Source organism: Mus musculus, chromosome 2 (assembly GCF_000001635.26).
Source record: "Mus musculus strain C57BL/6J chromosome 2, GRCm38.p6 C57BL/6J".
Classification (NCBI taxonomy): Eukaryota; Metazoa; Chordata; class Mammalia; order Rodentia; family Muridae; genus Mus; species Mus musculus.
In genome coordinates, this window is record NC_000068.7 from 125894817 (window position 1) to 125917827 (window position 23011).

General features: G+C 41.0%; 1 protein-coding gene across 8 annotated transcripts in view; it reads left to right on the forward strand.

The window, feature by feature from the left end:
• The window catches only part of Galk2 (galactokinase 2), a 125190-nt gene that overhangs the window by 35708 nt on the left and 66471 nt on the right, over positions 1–23011 (forward strand). For 7 of the 8 annotated variants that reach the window (NM_175154.3, XM_030252060.1, XM_006500153.4 and 4 more), the window contains one exon: positions 1829–1975. In NM_175154.3, coding sequence (NP_780363.1) covers positions 1829–1975 — 147 coding nt within the window. Of the gene's footprint in view, positions 1–1828; positions 1976–14312; positions 14394–23011 lie in introns of all 8 variants that reach the window. The other variant, XM_011239772.1, reaches the window with a different exon arrangement.

Sequence of the window (23011 nt, forward strand, 5' to 3'; positions counted from 1 at the left end):
ATTAGGGTATTTGGAAGCATTGGTCAGCAAATGCAATCTGACCTTTCTTGTAACAACATGCCTGTTTAGTATCATATGGTAAAGTGACACCTCTCTTTCTCTCTCTGTATATGTATATGATATGTATATATGTATATATAGTATATTTTTGTATTATTTTGGATAGAGGCTTAAAATCTTCTTTGGTTTGACAACTTATGTGCAAAAACACAGGTTTCTTCAATGACCTTTTGGCAGAAAAGTAATTTCAATGTTAGCAGTCCAGAAACCTTCTAATTAAAATACTAGAAAGTTCCAAGGGATAGTCTGTTTATGTGAAATTGAACATGTTATCCTTTTGGGATAAAGCTACTGCAATGTTTGGCACAACTCAGTTGTGTTTTTCAGTCTGCTGTTACTGTTGAATTTAAACATTGCGTGCTAAGTTTGTAACTATGATTCACATCCAAGACAGTCTGTGGATCAGTTTATGGTTAAATATATAGTGTTCCCCAAGGACTGCTGCCTTTGAGTGGGCTGCCTAATGTTCTGTACAGCGGGGCGTTGGCAATGGCACGTCTTCAGTGTATAATTTGTTTGTGTTTCTGGAAGGAGATTTTTAGATGACTTGGAATCAGGAGGTACATCCAACTGAATCTTTTCTTTTGTGGCCCATGATTTTTGCCAAGGAAGAAAAAAAATAGACAAAACATTAAGGACAAAAGCAGATTTTATTTGCAGCATTTTGCTCCTTTGGTTAGTCTAATTTGCTTATTGAAATTTTTCCCTAGAAGAATATGTATGATGAAATGCATAATTAGGTAATGTAATAGTTTCTCAAACTTTGGTCTTGAATTATCTGAGAAATTTCTGAAGAACATTCTTTTCCTTGAGAAGAAGGGAGGGCTGGGTTTATTTTAATCCTAAATAATGAAGATTATAATATGATATCACTTCCCAATTCAAGTCTTACACGTCAGTTCAAATACATTAGAGGTTTCTACCTTTAACTCAGAGTCCAATTTGGTTGGTCTTTCCTGTTTGTAAAAATTTCCCTGCCTTTTTTGGGGGGAATTTAATATCATTTACATATAAATTCTAATCTGGCTGTCTTTGAAGCTACTAGATGTTAAATTGCATTAATAACTCCAGTAAAACCTCTGAATTTCCTTACATAGCTGGCAGGCATTTAAATTTAAACATGGTGACACTGGTGGCCCCAGTTTTCACAGCAGTGGAGAAGTCAGTTAAGACTCAGAGTCTTGGGTCTCACTCTAAGCATTCTTTGCATGGGGACAATTTCAGAGTCTTGGGTCTTCAAGCGTTCTTTGTGTAACCTTGGGAATTTTTTAAACCTCCTAGTGCTTAGGTTTTTTTCTTGATAAAAAATGGAGTTGGTAGAGTGGGAGCTCTTTTTCTTCAGAGAGCCTCCTGAGGCCAGCTATCCTGGAAACAGCTGCTGTTGGGTTAGACTTTATACAAGATGCTGCAGGGCTAAAGCTCAACCTGCGCCCCATCACTAGGGATCTCCTGCCTCTCTGGGCGACTTGAATTGTAATTGCTTTATGGTTTTTCTATACTTGTTCAAATCAGTTGATATTCAAAGAAAAGTCATTTGAGGCAGTTTCCTTATGTGAATGAGTAGCTTTTTGTTGAAAAAAGAGGGCTCATCCCCAGCCATTAGATCAGATGGCAGGTGTAGCTCCTACTGGAATGATTCACCCCAGTTACTGCAAAAGCTTTGTGTGTGTCGTATGGTTTTCCCCTCTGTGGACTGATAGCAGTTTCTTCTGCTTCTTGGGTTCAATCCTGAAATGACTATTGGCATTTTATTTTTAAACATTCTTAGGAACACTTTGGCCTTAGTAAGCTGCCTGGAATGAATTGCCTGGTAGATGGAAATATACCCCCGAGTTCGGGCCTCTCCAGCTCCAGTGCTCTGGTTTGCTGTGCTGGGTTAGTGACTCTCACGGTGCTGGGACTGAGACTTTCCAAGGTAAGCACCATTATGTCAACCTCATAAGACCTCCACAACAGCATCTGCATCGCAGTCAGACTGTCTTCCTCAACACCAAAAAAAAACCTGTCTTAACTGGAAAGGAAAAGCCAACATCTGTGGGAAGTGCCCTAATCTAATATGTTCTGCCTGTGGTCGCTCACTCTAGTGTTGTTGCTAGTCTCTGACCAGCCAGTCAACAGGGCTGTCTGACTGTAGTGAGGTACTCTTGGATTATATATGAAGCTTTGACAATATACATTCAGAGTAAGACATTTTAGGTTTCATAGTTGGGCCTGTTTTTGTTCTGTTTTTTAGTTTTTGTTCTTTGTTTTCACCTAAAACCTTAAGTACTGACAGGCAATGGGCAGGAAGGATAGAGAACAGATGAGAAAGGAGCCAAGTGTGTCCCCGTTAATACCCAGTATATGTGGGTTAGTCGCCTGAGTGTCCCATTCAAGGAGGAAGTGCGTACCTTAAGGAGACAGAAATTCCACCTGAGGTCAGGAAGCCTTCACAAATTTGCATAAATCTCTGGTTTTCCAGCTTGGAGCAGGTGAGCTTAGATTTAATTAGTACGTGAACGCTCTGCTTCAGGTGAGATGTTATTGCAGGTTCTTTTCAACCAGCGGTTCTCAGCCTTCCTAATGCTGTGACCCCCTAATACAGTTCCTCATGCTGTGGTGACCCCAACCATAAAATTATTTTCATTGCTACTTCATAATTGTAATTCTGCTAATACCATGAATCGTAATACAAATATCTGATAAGGAGGAGATATGATATGTGACCCCCCAAAGGGATCTCAACCCACAGACTGAGAACCACTCTGTTAAACCCATGTGTGTAAACTGAAGTCCACAGATGGTTTGGGAATGGACAACGTAAGAGGCAGACTAAAAGGTAGAAAGCTAGCCATATGATTAGTTTGTAAAAAGTGTGTTTAAATTTTTATAGTGAAAATTTTACACACGGGGAAGGGAGACAACAAAGAGAAAACTTTCCTTGCTGTAAACAGGCTTTTTTTATGGGATGTTTAGCTTGCTCACTGCAATAGTACTTGTTTTTTTGTTTTGTTTTTGAGGAGAGAAAGAAAAAAATCTATATGTGAACTATGCCTTCTCTGGCACAGTCTTTAATCTGATAGTTTAATAAGTATTTAACAAAATATCCAACACCAACAGTTAAATGGAGAAGACTCATTTGGGTTCAGTTTCAGTGGTTTCAGGCCAGGATTGACTGGCTACATTACTGCAGATCTGTGTATGGCAGAATGTGGGACACAAGGCACAGGGTAGGATGAAGCAAAGACAAGGAGAAGGGATAGGAATGCAAGACATTAGATATTCAGCTTAAGGTCCATGTGGGACAGAATTAGTATGATATGAGCACTGATCAGGTGTGAGCTAGAGGCCAACAAAGAGTCAAGGATTCTGTTCAAGTTTCTGACCGTGATGCCTTGCAGTGGCTTCTAAATGGCACTCTGGCCTGAGGTGAAGCTAAGTGTTGGGTATGAGGAACCTAGGCATACAGAGCCTAGGCATACAGAGCCTAGGCATACAGATCCTAGGCATACAGATCCTAGGCATACAGAGCCTAGGCATACAGAGCCTAGGCATACAGATCCTAGGCATACAGATCCTAGGCATACAGAGCCTAGGCATACAGAGCCTAGGCATACAGAGCCTAGGCATACAGATCCTAGGCATACAGATCCTAGGCATACAGAGCCTAGGCATACAGAGCCTAGGCATACAGATCCTAGGCATACAGAGCCTAGGCATACAGATCCTAGGCATACAGATCCTAGGCATACAGATCCTAGGCATACAGAGCCTAGGCATACAGAGCCTAGGCATACAGATCCTAGGCATACAGATCCTAGGCATACAGAGCCTAGGCATACAGAGCCTAGGCATACAGAGCCTAGGCATACAGAGCCTAGGCATACAGAGCCTAGGCATACAGAGCCTAGGCATACAGATCCTAGGCATACAGAGCCTAGGCATACAGATCCTAGGCATACAGAGCCTAGGCATACAGATCCTAGGCATACAGAGCCTAGGCATACAGAGCCTAGGCATACAGAGCCTAGGCATACAGAGCCTAGGCATGCAGAGCCTAGGCATACAGAGCCTAGGCATGCAGAGCCTAGGCATGCAGATCCTAGGCATGCAGAGCCTAGGCATGCAGAGCCTAGGCATGCAGAGCCTAGGCATGCAGAGCCTAGGCATGCAGAGCCTAGGCATGCAGAGCCTAGGCATGCAGAGCCTAGGCATGCAGAGCCTAGGCATGCAGAGCCTAGGCATGCAGAGCCTAGGCATGCAGAGCCTAGGCATGCAGAGCCTAGGCCTGCAGAACTATTCAGTCTTTACTTGTGAACCAATTCTTCCAACTGCCAGGCTCTTTTGAAGATCATGAATAATATAACTAACTCAGTTTTTAGACAGGATCTCTTTATGTATCTCAAGCTATCCCCCAATTCACAATCCTCCTGCTGGTGAAGTTTCTGGAGTGGGGAAGACATGCATTATAGCTAGAGTAGAGGTAGCGACAATCAGGGTTCAGGTCTGGGGAACAAGAGTGAGCGAGGCACGAGCACTATTGTTGTCTACTGAAGAGAAAGAAGAGTTGTCCAAGAGGTAGGGAAAACAGAAAGGATGAACGGCAAAGACAAGGAAGACAATTCTTCGTGATGTGAGTGGCAGGGTCAGCTGCTACCAAGAGGCCAAGAAGGTAAGGCCTTTGTAGTTTCCATGCCATATATCAGGGATGGGCTGCAGGATCTATGGGAAGTAGGAAAAGAAGAGTGTTCATTAGCTATGAAAGTCTGTCGATGCATACAAAAAAGGGACGGCACTGTCTAGAGGGAGGGCTGAAGTCAAAGACTTCACTTTTATATAATTAAATTTTATTATTATTATTATTTATTTATTTATTTTTGAGACAATGTTTTTCTGTGTGGCCCAGGCTGTCCTGAAACTCACTCTGTAGACCAGGCTGGCCTCGAACTCAGAAATTCACCTGCCTTTGCCTCCCAGGTGCTGGGATTAAAGGTGTGAGCCACCACTGCTCAGCAATTAATATTATTTTTAATGACTAGTCAAGTGCAGTGGAGAGAATGGGGGGGGGAGAGAAAGTGTTTCATTTTTATTTTTATTTTTTTAAGGGGAGGATTGGTAAAGCTTACTATTCTTTTTCTGACCCTTGATATAACTATCTGAGGGAAAAGTAAAAAAAGATAAAAAAGAACACTTGAACTTTTAGAATTAAATTTGGCTCTCTCTATTTCCCCACTTAAGAAATAGCAGATGTATATATTTTTATAGTACTATCTGAGCCCAGTGCTCTTACCCAGAGGGAAGGGCATGTGCGTCCTACTTCCTGATCCTCTAAGTAGTCCTGACCACACCTGCACTCATCTTTGCAAGGGGAGCGAAATCATGAAGAGGGGTTTGGTGGTGGTGGTTGTTGTGTTCTCTTGCTAAAATGAGACACAATCTTGACTGAAAGAAAATGGTATAATTTTCTCAGAGTCTTTAAGTGCCAACTCTACATGTGGCTCTTAACATCATCAGAGCACAAGAATTCAGTGAACTGTAGATATGAGATAGTTCAAAATTTCCCTTTGTATTAGCATTTCTATTAGTACCCTGGTAAGAACCACATAGTGTACAGAATAAAACTGAGCTCAATAAAGGGAGTGTTTATAGAGTTACCAGTTTGGGGAATGGTCTAGGAAGGGCTCCTGGGCTAGATGCCACATGGTTCAGGAGCAGCTTTGGAACCTCACTGTTGAAGTCTAGCAACAAGGGAATGAATGCTAGGGTAACAGGAATGGGAATGACAAAGAGGGTTGTGAATGGGAAGATGTCTGCAGAGGGCAATCTCCTGGGGCCAGAGCATACTGTGGGAAGCAGGGGCTGGGGAGAGTGATGAGGATAATAAGTGTGTTTCCTAAGGATACCAGGGCCTGCAGGGATCCGTGACTGAAGCTATTCCAGCTATTCACATTGAATAGGTCCTGTTTCGCTGCACTCATTATAAGTAGATGTGGAAATTATTCATTAATAAACTGAAGTTTTCTGGGTGGAGGCTAGTGCAACAAAATGTCCCCTTAAGCTAGACTCCAGAGAGTGGAAGTTATGAATGGCAGCGGTAAGTGCTAGATAAGCAGACAGCACAGGAAAATACTCAGGGCAAGGGAAGGCCCTATCCCCAAGATAGGCTTTCCTGATTTCAGGATGTCAGAATGAAGGCACATCCTCTCTTTCACCATCCTGTACTCAGTCTCTGAAGGAGGGAAATTAAGAAGCATAAACACAAGTTCTATCTTTGATAAACCTGAAACCACAAAACACAAAGATGGAAAGTGGACGAGAGAACGGTTGCATGACTTAGCAGAAGGAAGAAAGGTCAAAGCTAAGTGCCATGGGGAGGAGACATAGATAGAAGCAAGCTGACTCATCCTAGTCTCAGGGAAGGATAGAAAGAAAGCGGGGTGGAATGACAGGGTGGTGTGGTGTGGTGTGGTGTGGTGTGGTGTGGTGTGGTGTGGTGTGGGGCAGTGTTCTTTTTTGAAAACTAGTTAGAACCTCGAAGCTCTGTCTTACCTGGGACCATCCCAGCCTATGTGTACCGAAAGGTCCCTAGAGAAACATGGGGTACTTTCTGAAGGCTGCAAATGGATTTGGTAACTGGGAAATGACATGCTATTTTGCTTCTGAACAGTGAAGTTTCTAGTTCTCGATGCTCAGGTCAGCTCCAGCACACTGGCAGCCTTGTCATTTCACACCTTAGCAAGAGTACCAGAATGTCCTTGGAGGGAATGTAATGGGCCCATGACATGCAGTGTGACCCTGTCACGGTGATTTCCAAAGCTTTGTGTTTACTGACTCACTCTGAACTATGGTAAGGCATCCAAGGATAGTCAGATTTTGGAAGAAAACATCTCAAATAAAACAGACAGAATAAAAAGGAGAACACAAGGATGAATAGGGCCAACAATGCTGATAGGAAAGGAGACATTGTGTCTTCAGGCTGATGAGACTATGCTAAACTAAGTGCCTGGTTAAAGAACAGACACTAAGACCTTTCATATATGAAAAATGTAATCACTAACATATAAAATTTAGTAAGAGGATTGGAAAATTATCTGGTAGCATAGGAAATAAAAACAACTAATAAATGAGTGAAAAATAAGAAAATGTGTGAATCAGTTCCAGAAAATTCCAACTATTTAGAAGTAGCAGTGAAAGCAGCCACTAGAAGCAACAGTTGTTACCCCAGTGACAATGTGTTTAAATGCACTTAAAACCAATCACAAGTCTGGTTTTGATAAACCAAAGAGACATAAGTAATCCTTTGAGATTTGGTCTTTTGCTATGTATTGTGATGCTAAATACTGGCCCCTAAGGTTGCCCACAGGGATGAGAGAATCTGCACACCACACAAAGTAACACTATGTGACGTTGCTCCTTAGTTTAAAACTATTGGTTGAATAAAGATGCCAACAGCCTGTAGCTGGGCAGAAGAGAGATAGCTTCCCCATACCCTAAATATATAAAATGTAATATTTAAAAAGGGCTGCCTGGTATTAGCATAATAAACAAGGAAGGCCCCGCCAAAGCTGCTACTGGGAAGTGTAAACTCAAGAGCTAAGAGTGAAGGCAGAGGAGCTAGAAGGGTAAGAAAGCCAAGACATTATAGGCAGAGGGTCAGGGAGGGACATGCTCCTCAAGATGGGCATTGGACACAGCAATGGTCTTAAAATGTCAGCAGATTTTAAACTGCCCTTTCAAATGAAATACTCAGGTGTGAGGATAGAGTAGAACACTGTGAGATAGACTAGTAACACTGGAAAGCTGGAGGGATATAACCTCCCCAAACTTGGGAGCAAACTAAGAAAAAAGACAACCTGGGAACTAGGAAATGAAAACCTAGTAGGTCAGACATTGTCCTGTAGGTCAGAATCAGCACAGAGCAAGCCAAAAGTGGGATGGGGGAGAAACAGGACTTGTACATTTTACCATCAAAACAAGTAATCTAACTTAACCACAAGCAGAAATGGGTTGGGAGATTTTTTTTCTTTTTTCTTTTATTAGGTATTTTCCTCATTTACATTTCTAATGCTATCCCAAAAGTCCCCCATACCCTCTCCCCCACTCCCCTACCCACCCACTCCCACTTTTTGGCCCTGGCATTTCCCTGTACTGGGGCATATAAAGTTTGCAAGTCCAATGGGCCTCTCTTTCCAGTGATGGCCGACTAGGCCATCTTTTGATACATATGCAGCTAGAGTCAAGAGCTCCGGGGTACTGGTTAGTTCATAATGTTGTTCCACCTATAGGGTTGCAGATCCCTTTAGCTCCTTGGGTACTTTCTCTAGCTCCTCCATTGGGGCCCCTGTGATCCATCCAATAGCTGACTGTGAGCATCCACTTCTGTGTTTGCTAGGCCTGGCATAGTCTCACAAGAGACAGCTGTATCAGGGTCCTTTCAGCAAAATCTTGCTAGTGTGAGCATTTGGAGGCTGATTATGGGATGGATCCCTGGATATGGCAGTCTCTAGATGGTCCATCCTTTTGTCACAGCTCCAAACTTTGTCTCTGTAACTCCTTCCATGGGTGTTTTGTTCGGGTTGGGAGATTTTTTCTAGTGCTTGTGTAAGGCTTGGGGATGCTTCCATGGATAATGAAGCTATTAGGCACTTATTAACTACAAGAAGAACAAAAAGACAAGACATGCAAGAGTTTTTGAAGTGTTTGATGTATATATAAGCAATAGTCTCAATAATTGATATAAGGAATAAAGTTTTTGATCAAGATTTTCAGCATAACTTCATTGAAGAAGTTGGGAAGGATAAGGGAAGGTGGCTTAAAGAGAGGCCAAGTCCTCATTTTCTGTACTAGGGCAACAGTTATAGATGAAGTGGCTGGTCATGGTGGCATGCATCTTCAACTCCACTACTAGGGAGGCAGAGACAGGCAGATTTTTGTGTTTGAGGCTAGCTTGATGTACATAGAGAGTTCCATGCCATCCAGGAACTCTACATAGTAAGACCCCCCCCCCCCCCAAAAAAAAAAAAAAAAAGAAAGAAAAGAAACGAAAAGTTTAGGTTAAAAGAATCCAATCATTTGGTTCTTTGAAGCACGAGTAGAAAGTGCTCGGCCACTGAGAAGAAGGGTGAGACGTGGAGGCTTTTGTTCTAAGCCTCTGTGCTCCCTTTGTTCCTTTAGATTATGTGCGTATCACCCTTTGGTGAAAGTAAAGACTGGGAAGGAGAAATGAGCATCCGAAGAGGAATAGAGGCAATGGGGAGCCTGAGTGACCAGGAACCCAGAGAGCCTGGGAGAAGAGGCACAATGGGACCTAACTAAAATCCTTCCTTTGAAGGTTGTAGTCCGTTGACATAGGTGTTGAAACTTGTACTTGGTATCAAGAATCCTGTTTGTGAAATACACACTGTTTCCCCAGGAACAACACTGGGTTTATGAGGGGTGCTTCCAGGGAAGATAGACTTTTCAGGTAAATGGAGATAGTGATGCAGGAGGCATCTATCCAACACTGCATGCCAGGCTTTGCTGTAGACATCAGAGATAAAATTATACAAATCAAGGAAATCCTGCTCTTGTGAAATTTCCATGTTAGTGAAAGGCCTTGGATAATAAGTTTAGAGATGTACCCATTTGGTATAGGTCCCCACACACCCAGTAAGTGTAGAGGTGAACACTGAGTCTACCCAAATGCTTTGAGGAAACAAAAGTTCCATCAGCAGGGGAAGCTGTTGTTTGGCTAGGGAGGCTTTGAAGGGAGATCTGAGGGAGTGGCTGAAAAGAGGCAGGTGGAAGAGAGGTGCAAAGAAGTTTGTCCTCACCCAGGAGGAGCAAGACCCCTGTGGGGCCTGAATGAGGGACAGAGTGGTGGGAGGTAAGTTGAGAGGTGTCTAGGTGATATATGGTGCAGAACTGTCCTCTGGCTGAAAGCCTGCAGGGGGACTCTGAGCTATGGACAGCAAGATGCCCTACACTGGCTCTTTCTCTCAGGAGTGCCCTACATCCATGGGATGAAATGCTACTCAAGGGAAATGGCAAAAGCTCTTCTGGCACTTCATGCTTCTCGTAGAATGTGACCACCTTGAAATTCCATCTTAGACCCATTAGGATGCCTAATATCAAAAACACAAGTCCAGCTTATGCTGGCGAGGATGTGAAGCAACAGGAACACTCCTTCAAGACTGAACATCCATTATACAAGATGTCAAGTATTTTACTTGTAAGTAGAGTTGAATCTGGTTCCTGGGTATGGTTAAACAAAGGATTTCACACAAAAGCCAGTTCTGCTTTCAAGTATCTGGAGCAGCCCAAGGCTATTTTAAGCCCTCTGGCCCAGACTTACCCACACTGGTCAGCTGAGGCCTAGGATCATATGTAGCTCATGAAATTCTCGTTAACAACTCTCATTTACAGGGATACTTTCTAGTTGCTTAAGTTTCAGAAGATGGAGTTGCTTGTTTCGGGGATAAGTTAGTCACATAGGCACAGAGTGATATAGTGATATTCTTTTTTTTTTTTTTTTTTGTAGGTTGGTACTATAACATTTATTAATGCTATGGGTTAATAGAAACAGCAAAGAACCAAAGAACTAAAATGCAAGCTATGTAAAACCCCAACCAAACCCCAGAAGTGTCTAATGTATTCATTCATCAGCTAACTAAAAGCCCAAGAAAGACAAGTGACCCAATATTATAAAGTACTGCAAAACAATTGGCAATTTTCAGTTATCAAAATTTTGGATTTTGCACTTTGTATCCTTTTCTCAATCAAGAAAAAATTCTTTTGAATGTAATATAACATACTTATAAAACAAGATAAAAATACATTATAAACTTGTAACAATGGCTGTAAATACATTATCTTACATGTTTCTCATAGGCAATAGGTTGGTTATGGTACATACACAGCATGAAACTACTAAGATAATAAAGAATAGACAAAAAAAAAATACATGTCAGCCGTATAGTAACATATAAGCGACACTTCCATCTACCCATGCTAAAAAATTACATAATACTGTCAGGAAAAAAGTCTTAAAAACTACATACTTTAATAAGAAAAAAAAATTCAATAGAGTGGTAATACTGAGAACCAGGGCATTCAGAGATTCCAAAAGTCATACTTTTTTCAGTTGACTCAAAACACTGTCAACTAAGTTTTCAAAAGTTTGCTCAGAGCCAGCATTACTCATGAATGTCACATGTCTATTATTGATCAGTGTTTTTGAGGGTTGAAATTCTGTATGGGACCCACTGAAGTTCCCAGGAAGTAAAATATTTAAGGTTCTGTAGCACATGCATTCAAGTCTCTATCTTGCCCTCTTATAGGGGGCATTTCCTTTGCGCTCTCTCTCTCTCTCTCTCTCTCTCTCTCTCTCTCTCTCTCTCTGATGTGTGTGATATATAGGTATAGCTACATTTAAGGCAAATATTTCTTGGCCTTTGGGATGAGATGTTAAGCTTAAATGTCTACATTATAAAATAAAAGGAATCTGACACACAAAAGGTTCAAGTAAAATTTGGATGTTTTAATAATAGTTTGCTATATAATATAGAAAAACCAGCAGCCAGTTTGCACTGTCACTAACCATTATGCTTCCAAGTCCACAGGACTGCGCTGCAGTTTGTTTAGAATAACAGGAACCTCATCCACATAGGAGAGGAAAATAGAAGTTGAAACATTCCAGCCAGATGTTGACTGCTAATGTGGCAGCAGCTGGCCTCTAAGAAGACGGTAACTCCAGAACAATCTTGGAAAAAAAATCCCTTAATTAAGTGTTGAACATGGACTAAAGCCATGTACTCACTGTACAAAATAACCAGGAAGCTTCAATGTCAGCCATGGGTGGCCTGGATTTAAATAGGTTTGACGTTTTAAGTTAATGTAAATACAAAACCATCCACATTGTTTTATCAATAAAATGAGCCCTTTTCAGTTTTAGGGCAGGGTATTTGAGTCTTTGGTTTTGGTCTTTGCTGAGAGGAACAGTGGGGCCTGAATCATTTATTTACTGATTTGGATTCCCTTGGGTGATGTGACTAAGCTGTGTATCCCAGAGGTTGTTTAGGTCACCCCCACCTCCCTTTTTCCCTCCTCAGACTAAGACTCATGTTTACCTTTAGCATAAACGAAAGCAAACCAGAACAATTGGGAAGGATGGACTGGAGGAATGTGGGTCACTTTTGCCATGTAGTTTGAGATAATTACCATAGAAAATTTGTATACTCTAAGCTTTGGCTGTGATGATTTGGTTGTAATGACAAGATCCTTGTCATTAATAGACTACTGTGTTTTAAGGCCTCCATGCTTTGATTTGTATGCAACAATCTGTTAAATATTATCCAGTATTTAAAGGGTTAATTGGAATTGTGCAGGCCATAGATATTAAATATTCACATGTACTTACTACTTTTACTCTATGGACTGGAAATATCCAAATGACGAAAAATTAGTATAGATACCTTGAAGTTGAAAATTCTAGTTTCTTTGGAAAGTTAGTTATGTCAAATGATTGTTTGCTGGGGCACACAGGTGAAAAGCAGACATGTGAAAGAATGTTGTCCTAAAGCAGATACAGGTGAAGGATGTTTTGCTGGGGCAGACAGAGGTGAAAGGATATTTTGATATAGCAAACACATGAAAGGACGATTGATGGAGTATAAATGACCCTTTCAGAGAGTGGGAGACAAGCACTGAGCATTGGTTTGGTTTCCTCCACCTCACTATTTACTATCGACATGCATGTATTGGTTCTCCTTATACATTGAGAGAAACTCGACAAACAACTGCTTATAAGATTCCTGTGGCAGCTTGCAGCTTCTGAGGCCTCACCTCAGGCTGGTTGATGAGCCTTGTGGTGTTCTTGCCTGGTGTCGGCTTGCTGAAAGGACTGGACTGTAGCTGTTGGTTCTTATTTGGTGTCTGCCTGCTTAGAGGACTGGTCTACACTGCTGAGTCATACTTGGTGTTTGCTAGGGGACTGAACTGCTGAGAAAGAAGATCTAGTTTGCCCTCAAAGAACTATTGCTGAGAAGGTCTACTTCCCCCATATCCTAATAACTTTTCTCTTCCACTCCCTCTGCTGGGTGGTAGGCTAGAGGAGAGGTTAAACCCTTATTAAAAGTAGGTTGCAAAAAAAAAAATGTGTGCCTATCATCCCCCTGCCAAAGTCAGAAATGTTGTTATCTCTTACCATGTGTTGAGAGCACATGAAGTGCTATCTAGACATGTCCTGCTTTGTGACCAAGCTTATCATCTCCATCTTCTGAGGATGTCCTGTGCCCCAGTTTCTGCTTCATAATAAGAATGGCATCAGTTCCTCCACTCCATGGCTCGTTCTTCCAGCTCACTGTCCTCCTGCAGAGATTTTAGAAACATTTAGGAAAGAGTTTAGCAAGGAGACAGGTAAGACTGGAAAGAAAGTGGTCAGCCAGGGGGATTTCTGCAGCTGTGGTTCTATGTATGCTGGGTTGTGGGAAGAGTGAAGAGGCAGACTATGCTCTATGGAAAAGAAAGTGATCCAAACAGGGAAGGGAACCATGTAGGGGTTGTTTGAAAAGCTTAAGAGTGGCTTTGGAGACAAGTGACTGGGAGTTACTACTGAAAAATATGACCTTAGAATTCAATGTTAGAAATTATGTCAAAACAAAACAAAACAAAACAAAACAAAGCACCCTTTCTCTCTATCATCATTAAGCATCTAAGTATTCTGAATACACTACCTCTTACCAATGGCAGCTCTTAAAGCTGGTTTCATTATTCAATTTTTCAGGGGAAATACTGAAATTAGATAATTTATTTAATGTGATCAAAGGCAAGTCACTTGAGTTGTTGAGATTCTAGTGCAGATGATTTGTACTCAGCCGGGCACTTATGGTATAATGTAACAAGTATCTTGGACCAGGCAACTCCCTGAAGGTGAGTGAGACCCAGATCTAGTCCTCACAGTCCGTGGCCCTGCTGGCATTCTAAATACACTGGAAATGAGTTACAAATGTTCACATTGGTGCTCAGTCGTGTGAGCTGAGTTTGTTTTAGATGACAGTTTGTGCGGTGGTCAAAGGGCTATGATTTCTTTAAATCTTGCTGAATCCCGAGTGCAAGATGGAATACTCATGCAGAAGTCTCATTAGGGAGGTCACACTTTGCTGTGAGGAGCTTGGGATGCAGATGAACATAAAAGAGAAGTGGTGAAGGGCGTTGGGGACCACAGTTTTCCAAAGGCTACAATGGAGGCTAGCAACCCATTTTTTTTTTTTTTTTTTTTTTTTTTTTTTTTTTAGTAAAGTCACTGTAACATGCCATGAAACCACGTGTGACGTCTTGATTCCAGCCTTGACGATGACAATGCAAGAAAATGATAGGTTAGTGTCTCTCATGACCTTATATATAAAAATTGAAACAAAGTATTCACAAGTTATATCAACCCAATTATGTACAAATATGATTTTATGGCTAACTTGATTCTATTCTTACTACTAAAAGAGCATGTGTCCTCTTAGGCCAGTTTCTTACTTGAGCTTTTACTACTTTATTATTTGAGACAGGGTCTTGTGGAACTTATTTCGTATTCAGGCTGGCTTCAAGCTCCCAGTCTCCTGTCTCCTCTTTTTAAGTGTTGGGATTACAGATGGGTTCCCACAATACTAGGCTGCTAAGTGTTGGGATTAAAGGCGTGTCCCCTTAGTACTGGACTGCTAAGTGTTGGGATTACAGATGTTGTGGTGGTTTGAATATGCTTAGACCAGGGAGTGGTACTATGAGGAGTTGTGGCCTTGTTGGAGGAAGTGTGTCATTGTGGGGTGGGCTCCTAGACCATCTCCTAGCTGCCTGGAAGGTGGTCTTCTTCTGTTTGCCTTCAGAAAAAGATGTAGAACTCTCAGCCCCTCCACCATGCCATGCCTGCTGAGATGCTGCCATGCTCCTACCTTGATGATAATGGACTGAACCTCTGAAACTATAAGCTAGCCAGAATTAAGTGTTGTCTTTATAAGAGTTACCATGGTGATGGTGTCTCCTTACAGCAATAAAGCACATGTGTTCCCTTAGTACTTTGCTGCTAAGTGTTGGAATTGTAGATGTATTCCCTCATATCATATTTGCAGTGAAGAACTTAATCACAGAAAAACCTTATAGACTCAAGGATTATAGTTAGAATTTCTCAGGAAGACCTACCTTTCCTCTAAGTGGGTCCAGGGCTATATAGGGTATCTCCGCTTTAGTCTAGTATCTTCCAGAGTTTACTCAGAAACTTCCAACTTGAGTGTGATTTATGCTGTAAATGGGCATATTTTTCTGATCAGTTTTGTATAGTGAGATTCATATTCTTGAATCATGAATACTGCAGCTTAGTGTTTGTTCATCACCATGATCTGTTGGCTAAGATTCTTGGCTCTAAACAGTGAGATAGGTCTGTTCCCTTGGGAGTTCCTTGGGACTGAAGTCCCGCCATTCATAGATGTTCTGGAGCCAGCTGCAGTCCTTGTAACTCTGGGCTGTGCTATTTAAATAGAGATGGTAGATATTTCTTTTGTTCCCTCAACTTCACCTAAGGAAATGCCAAACATGGTCAACTGAAGGGCACAAAACTAATTGGAGACATGGTCACCCAGTGACTGGCTCAGGATCACCTCAGCCTTCCAGGGCTTGGTCGAGCCACTGATAATTGACAAGAGGGATTTTCTGTACTGAACGGTATTTATATCCATTAAGAATAATAGAAGTATATAATTAGTCTGGTGAACAGCCTTCCAGAAGAAAGAGGGGTCACTTTCTTCGGGTGCTTTTACACCCCTGAGGAGGCAATTCAACTGGATTAAATGAGCAAATTATCATTCTTACATCAGCTGTGAATCAGTCATTTTCCTGTTGTTATTACTGTATTTGTATTAGTTAAAGAAAAACAAAATGAGTACTTAGCCCACAGACAGCAGCTGCTGCCTGCTAAGGCCTGTGGGACTGAAGAACTGAGCCGGCCTGGCTTTTGGTTCATTACTCCATTGTGGGACTGAGGAACTGTGCTGGCCTGGCTTTGGGCTCTGTTTCTCTGTTTTATGATTAAGAATATGTCTTTCACTATCTATGGCTCTAAGTTTTCCTGACTAGAAAGTAAGTGCAGTTAGATTATTGGTAGACTTTGAGGTCATTGCTAGGGCTAATATTCTGGGATGTAAGAGGTGATTGTAAACCTTTTTTTCTTTTTGAAAGTTACATCATCATTATAATCATCATAAAAAACTTATGCTAGATCTAACTATTAGAATAGATTTTCAAGATTTTAGATTTTATTGGAAACAAACAAAAATACTAGAACATTATATGCAAATTTTAATAAAATCAAAACCATGTGAATTCTGGTTCTGTTACCCTAGCACAGAAATCTCTCTGGCTGCTTCCTGGGAGTCCTACCCAAGGATGGTGCCCAGGAAGGTGCTTACCAACAACCTTGCCAACTGAGAGTGCATTGGCTAAAATCTGGCTCATTATTTTAGTGCCCCCTAGGTGGAGATACTGGGGGCAGCCAAGCGCTGGGTCTGAGCACACATGCTTTACTTTGGGGCGGTGTGCTTTTAGTTTTAATTAAAGGAAATGAATAAGTGAAAAAGAAAAAAATAACAAAAAAAATAATGTGAGGTCACAAGGCTGGAGTGCGACCCTTTCCCAGGATGAAGACCAGATCTAGAGCATTCACGCTGTAAATCACGCTTAGGCGTTCCAAAGCCTGGTGAAGAGTTCCTGCCATGAAAATGAAGCGTGGCTATGAGTACAATGTGGGCTAATTAGATTGAGCTGTTAACATATGCACCACCTCAAATGGGAACATTCAAATGGTTAAAAATCATTTCCAAACTAATAGTCCTCAAGTTAATAAGGTTGAAATTTAATAAATATATTTCCACATGAACGCAATGCCGAGACTTTGTCTCACATCTGGACAAGCTGCTGCGCTCAGGTCTAATGGTATTTGCAACAAACATGCATTAATTAAAATGTTTTGCAACAGTAATTAAAAAAACTAAGCACATTGGCTTAATTTGCAAATACCACATCCCTTGAAAATGGTTGTATTTAATTTATTATCTTTGAAATCTAAGAAAGTCTCATTTGTCAAATTTTACCATTCTCAAATTTAATTTTTTGGGGTTAGTCTTTGTAGACATAAGTTTAGTTTTCTCTTCTGAGCATTTTTCTATTAAATTTTTAGTAACTCACTATCTTAAAAGCACATTGAGCAACTTATTAACACATTTTAGAGTTGGGAAGTTTTAACTGGTATATTGTGATTTTTTTGTGACTTAATTATTCTAAAGGTCTTTGATCTTGTGAAAGTAGGAGACAAGGTGATAAAGCTAAGGAGCGAGATAACATCCATCCATCCATCCATCCATCCATCCATCTATGCATCCATGCACCCACCTATCTATCCACCCACCCATCTACTCATCCATCTGTCCATCCATTTATCCATACATACATCTATGCATCCATCCATCCACCTTTCCATGCTTACATCCATGCACTCATGCATGCATGCATCCATCTATATATACATACATATATACATACAGAAGTAATATGGGCATATAAAAATAATTTAGGGCTAAGGAGATAGCTCTGGTGGTAAAGTGCTTGCTGTGTAGAATGAAGGCACCCATCTCATCCCCAGTATCCAGAGAGAAAGCTGCACAGACTTGCAGCTGGGTGTGGAGCTCAGTTGGTAGAATGCTTGCCTAGTATATATAGATAAAATCCCAGCACTATATAAAACTGTATAGGGTGTCAATATTTGTCCCAGAACTTGGGAGATTAAGACAGGATGATAAGAAGGTCAAGGTTATCCTTGATTGCATGAGTTTGAAGCTATGGTGGACTAGGTAAGACCCTGTTTCAAACAAAACAAAACAAAACAAAACAAAACAAAACAAACAAAACAAAACAAACCCAGAGAACCCAAAATAACAAACCAAAACCCGAAGGTGGCTGGCTCCTGAAGAACTACTCTCAACACTTAGCTCTGGCTTCCATACACATGTGCTCATGTGTTTATGAACACAGAAACATACTCCCTGTCACATACCTGTTTTGTATGCTGGTACACATGTACATGCACACACACAAACACATGTAATTTTATGATATTTTACCTAGATATCAATCTCCAAATACACTGGCCAAAAGGGAAAGAAGTATTCGACACATTAAGTTATCCTTTAGTATCAAGTATACAAGATACTTTAAGCTACTTTTGGAAGTTATTCAGAGTTTGGCTGTGTAGCTATGAATTCTCAACAATTGGTAAGGGAGTAAGAGACAGGACTGCAGCTCAGTCTGCCAATGAAAATAAAAAAGAAAGGATTCAAAGGAGTTGTGCAGCTCTGGAATGTTGTATGGAGAGAAGAACAGTGTCTGTAGTGTCAACCAGACCTGGGTCTCCTAGCTCACAACTTCAGAGTTGTGTTATCCTGGCTATCTTATTCCTTGGTCTCCTAACTGATGGCTTCAGAGCTGTGTTACCTTGGCTGTCTTATTCACCTGTGAGATTGGGATGCTGTTACTTAGTCACCTTGTTGTGGTGATGAGGTATATCAAGTGCAGGGTCTGACAGTGTACTGTGATGGTCATTGTGATGGCAATGAGCTCCAGCCTTATCCCAGTTGTTAAATGATAGATTCCTGGCAGCCAAGGCATTCTGGGTTCCTAGAAAATGAGCAGAGACTTCCACTGGTAGCTTTAAAACTTTCTTCCTAGTCCTGGGTACCCAGGGTTCAGGTAGTAGGGATGACTTTATTTACCTTCTATTCTGCACTGTTTGCTCTCACAGACACCATTCTAGGCAGAGGCCAGAGCCACAGTGATAACAGGAAGCTTGTGCTCTGGGTAAGTGTGGCAGGGATAACAACCAACGTAGAGAGAAGCTATTCAGATGACATAATGGACACAGAGAGTTATAGTAGATGGGAAAAGAAAATATTCCAAAATAAAACAATCCCCAATTATTAGTAAAGCTGACAATTCTGAGTAGCTAGTTACATAAGAGACAAGAAGTGACATTTAAACAGAAAGAAGTTGCTAAGCATCTGGCTATTAGCTACCTTGAAGCCATCTTCACTGGCATCATCTACCCTGAAGGTTGACACTGTCTTCTTACTGAGAGATTGCAACACCCTCTGATAACAGTGTTTCTGTCTCTTTTGTTCTCTCCTTTGGTAGGGGGCTAGTGCGGTGCAGGGCAGTGTTCGGGACAACTTTCTGTGTCCCTAGACCACAATCTCTCTTTAGGGTCCCAGACTTTGTGCTTCTTTCCCAGCTATCCTGGAAATTCTCCATGGAGCTGAACACCTGGCTGAGATCCACTTCCCTAATACAGTCTAGGGACTCAATGTTAATTAACATTACTTTCTGGGGAAAAATAAAGCCAGGGAAGAAAACTGAGCCAGTTGGAGTTTCTGCTCAAGACTGCTTCATAAGCACTGAATTATGAAGGTCTCTTCTGGCACTGGCCCTAGAAAGTCCAACCTTTGACACTAGTTAGCTAGGTCTATAATACATGTTGCCAATATTCTTATTTTTATGGTTCAGCTTTATTCCCTCCTCTAGTGTGGTGGTAATATTGCTTCTCATTCTTATCTTATGACTTCATCATGCCTCTCTGGCCATCACTTTGTTATGTGAACTGAAACGACTAATGGGGAAGCTAGAGTTTTTCTTGTAACTTTTCTGCAGAGATATATCTATCAAAGAATGAACCCTTAAGGACAAGGAAGACTTGTTTTCCAGGCACGTGAGTGGCAAAGTTAACATTTCATTTCTGTTTCATTCACCATGTGTAGCCTTTCCTCTCTGTCAAGTTCCTAACAGACATGTTCAAGTAATTTACTCATGAACATCTCTATCTGTAATTAAACTCTTTCCCAGGAAACATCCTAACTTCTTGGAACAGTAGTGGAAGCATCAATAAGCTCACATTTCATTTCTTCTAATGAGTACTTAGTAAAACTCATCTTGAGAAAGCCACACTGTGCTGTGGATACCCACAGGTCCTCCTTTTTATCAGAACCAGTCCAGGCTGCAGATTGGCTTCTTCTGATATCACTTTCAAATGATAGATTTTAATGAGTGCCACCCAAGTTCCTCTTTGACCAATATTTTGATTTAATTATCTTAAGCATGTAAGCAGATACAGTTATTTCAAAGTTCTTGGGTAATATCCCACATAAGAAGACTTTTGAGCTATTAACAGTTGTTCATTTTGACTGTGTTTACATAAATCAAGTGGAAGCAGGGTTTATAGAATTTTATGTGTGGTCTTGGTCATCAAAGCCTGGAACTACCCATAAGTAAGTAAGGAAGGTAAAATCCTGTGGTTATGGGGCATCCAGGGAACACCTCATCTGTGTGTCTTCTGATGAATTGTAAGGAATCTACCACTTACAATTGTAAAAAAGATGAAAATGCCCATCATTATTGTCAGGTTTTACAAATATTTTATTTGCTATTTTAAATAATACATAATGCTTAAATTTTATGGCAAAGCAAAAAAATTGGAGAAGGAAATTTGGTGATAAAGTAAAAGTTTATCAGAAAAACTTAAAAGATGTCATTTCCTTCAGGTTTCATATGTTTAGTATATACAAGTCATCATTGATTTGTTTTAACTTTTGGGATTAAATTATTAGTGGTGGATTTCTTGTGAACATCTGCACACATGTAGATGAACATAATTAAAGGAATTGCTGATGTAGCACTTATTTTTTCCCCTTATTTTCTATCATGAAAAATGTCAAACATACCTAATGTGTGGGCAAGTGGCAGATCCCAGGCATCTGGAGCCTTGAACCTGGAGCCATGCAGACCCCGTGTGACATTTGCTTTATCTTAAAACCCACCCTGAAACACTGGGAGAGTAAATGTCAGACATCACCCTCAACATTTCAGAACACATCTTGAAGGAAGTCTTCAACATAACCACAATATAATTTTTGTGCTTGGAAAATTTAATAATACTGTAATACTATTATCTAATATGCAGCTCATATTTACAGTTCTCAGTTGGCTCCATAGTAATATCTCTCGTTCTCTCTGCCCAACCTTAGTTTCAAACTTTTTCTGACCCAGAATTTATTCAGGGGTCAGTCCCTGTATTTTAATTTTTAAAAAAGATTTATTTATTTTTTATTTATATGAGTACACTGCAGCTGTCTTCATACACACACCAGAAGAGTTCATCAGATCCCATTACAGATGGTTGTGAGCCACCATGTGGTTGCTGGGAATTGAACTCAGGACCTCTGGCAGAGCAGTCAGTGTTCTTAACCCCTGAGCCATCTCTCCAGCTCTAGTTTTCTTTATTCTAGAATAATCTCTTCCATTTCTGAGGCTATTGTGACATTGACATTTTAGAGTGTAGGCCATCTTTTTTGGTCAGACTTCCTCAGTTGGAATTTGACAGAGGTTAGTTTGTTATTGGATTGAGGCTGCTCCCCAAGTCCCCTGTTCTCAGTGAGTCACAGTATGTGATTTCTGTTTCTTCAGTTGTACTTGAAATTTAAAAAATACAAGCCAGGCCCCAGTGGCACAGGCCATCAGTCCCAGCTGTGGGGCCAAGTCAGGAGGTTTATGAGACCCAGCCACGGACAAGCAAATAGACATCAGCAGTGACCCTGATCAGGCAGAAACGTGCTGCCTGTGCCCTTCTTATAAAGGTAGGCTTTCTAGTGACAATGCATACATACCATCATTTAATAATTCTCTTTTGTGGTTTAATAAATAGAATGCTTAATGCATGTCTGTTGAATTCCTAAAATATACAACAATGTAAAAATGGCAAATTCTTGGCTTTTAAGGAATTAAAACTCTTGACTGTTGTGTTGATATTTAAGCATCCTCAAGTTTTCCTTTATCTCATTGCCTCGGAAATAAAATGTACTAAGCTAGGAATAAATTGAGATGCCTAAGATAAAAATACCCCAAGCCAGTGTAATTCTAAACTGCCACTGTGTGTATCGGGTCACGTTATCTCCCTTGCAGTCATTCAGAGTTTGTATATATCACATTTCAGTGTAACGACATGGGCAGACTCCAAAGAAACTACCAGGCAACTGGAATTTGGTTTGAGTAACAAATATTTACATGTGTCCGTATCTCTAAGTATTGTGATCTTTAAGGGGTTTATACTACACAGGCTTAATTCCTAAAGCTTTGTGTTACATTGTAAGAAGTTGTTCAGTAGTATATATAACTTCAAATGATCCCACAGCTGGTGTGGGCAAGCATGAGGGTCAGCCAGAGCTTCTGCAGTGACAGGTGGACTTCGCGTGCTCTGCTGGGCAGCGTGCTCTGCTGAGCTGAAGGCTGCCCATCATTTGCACGCTTTCGTATGTGTTCTAATGTTATTTTTTTCTTCCGTGGGTGGTGTTGACAGAAGTCAAGACTGTCTTTCAGGCTTTTTGGGTTTCTTTAGTCATGTACTTAGTGCATTATAGGAAAGGAAAGATAAACAATGTCAGCCATGGTTTATGAAATTGAGGCCTCCACATTAGGAGGCAGCTGGCGAGTGCACTGCTGGCTACAGAAGGATTTAATTCACATGTTTTTTCTCACCCAATACCCTCCCTGCCTCTGGCATGATTTTGTGAGGTGGGTTACTGGGAAGTGGGCTTAATAGACTTCTCCTTCCTTTGTTGAATCTACTGGGCTTACGAGGCCCCATTTAATCGCTGCCTTCAGTGTAGCATTCCCTGTGCACTGCTGCAAAAGGTTTGCCATTATAGGGTCTGCCTCATTAAATCTCTGTATCCCCAGAGACCTCAGGGAATGACCATTTCTTGGTAATAGCTTGTCATTATTTTGGCTTTAATTCAAAAGTCTATCTTTTTACACTTCAACTCAATGGGGAGGCTAAATTACACTAACCACATTAACGAAGGAATTCTGTTCCAGGTAGGGCTGGTCCTTAAGCTTCCTTTTCTGTGACAAATGCCTG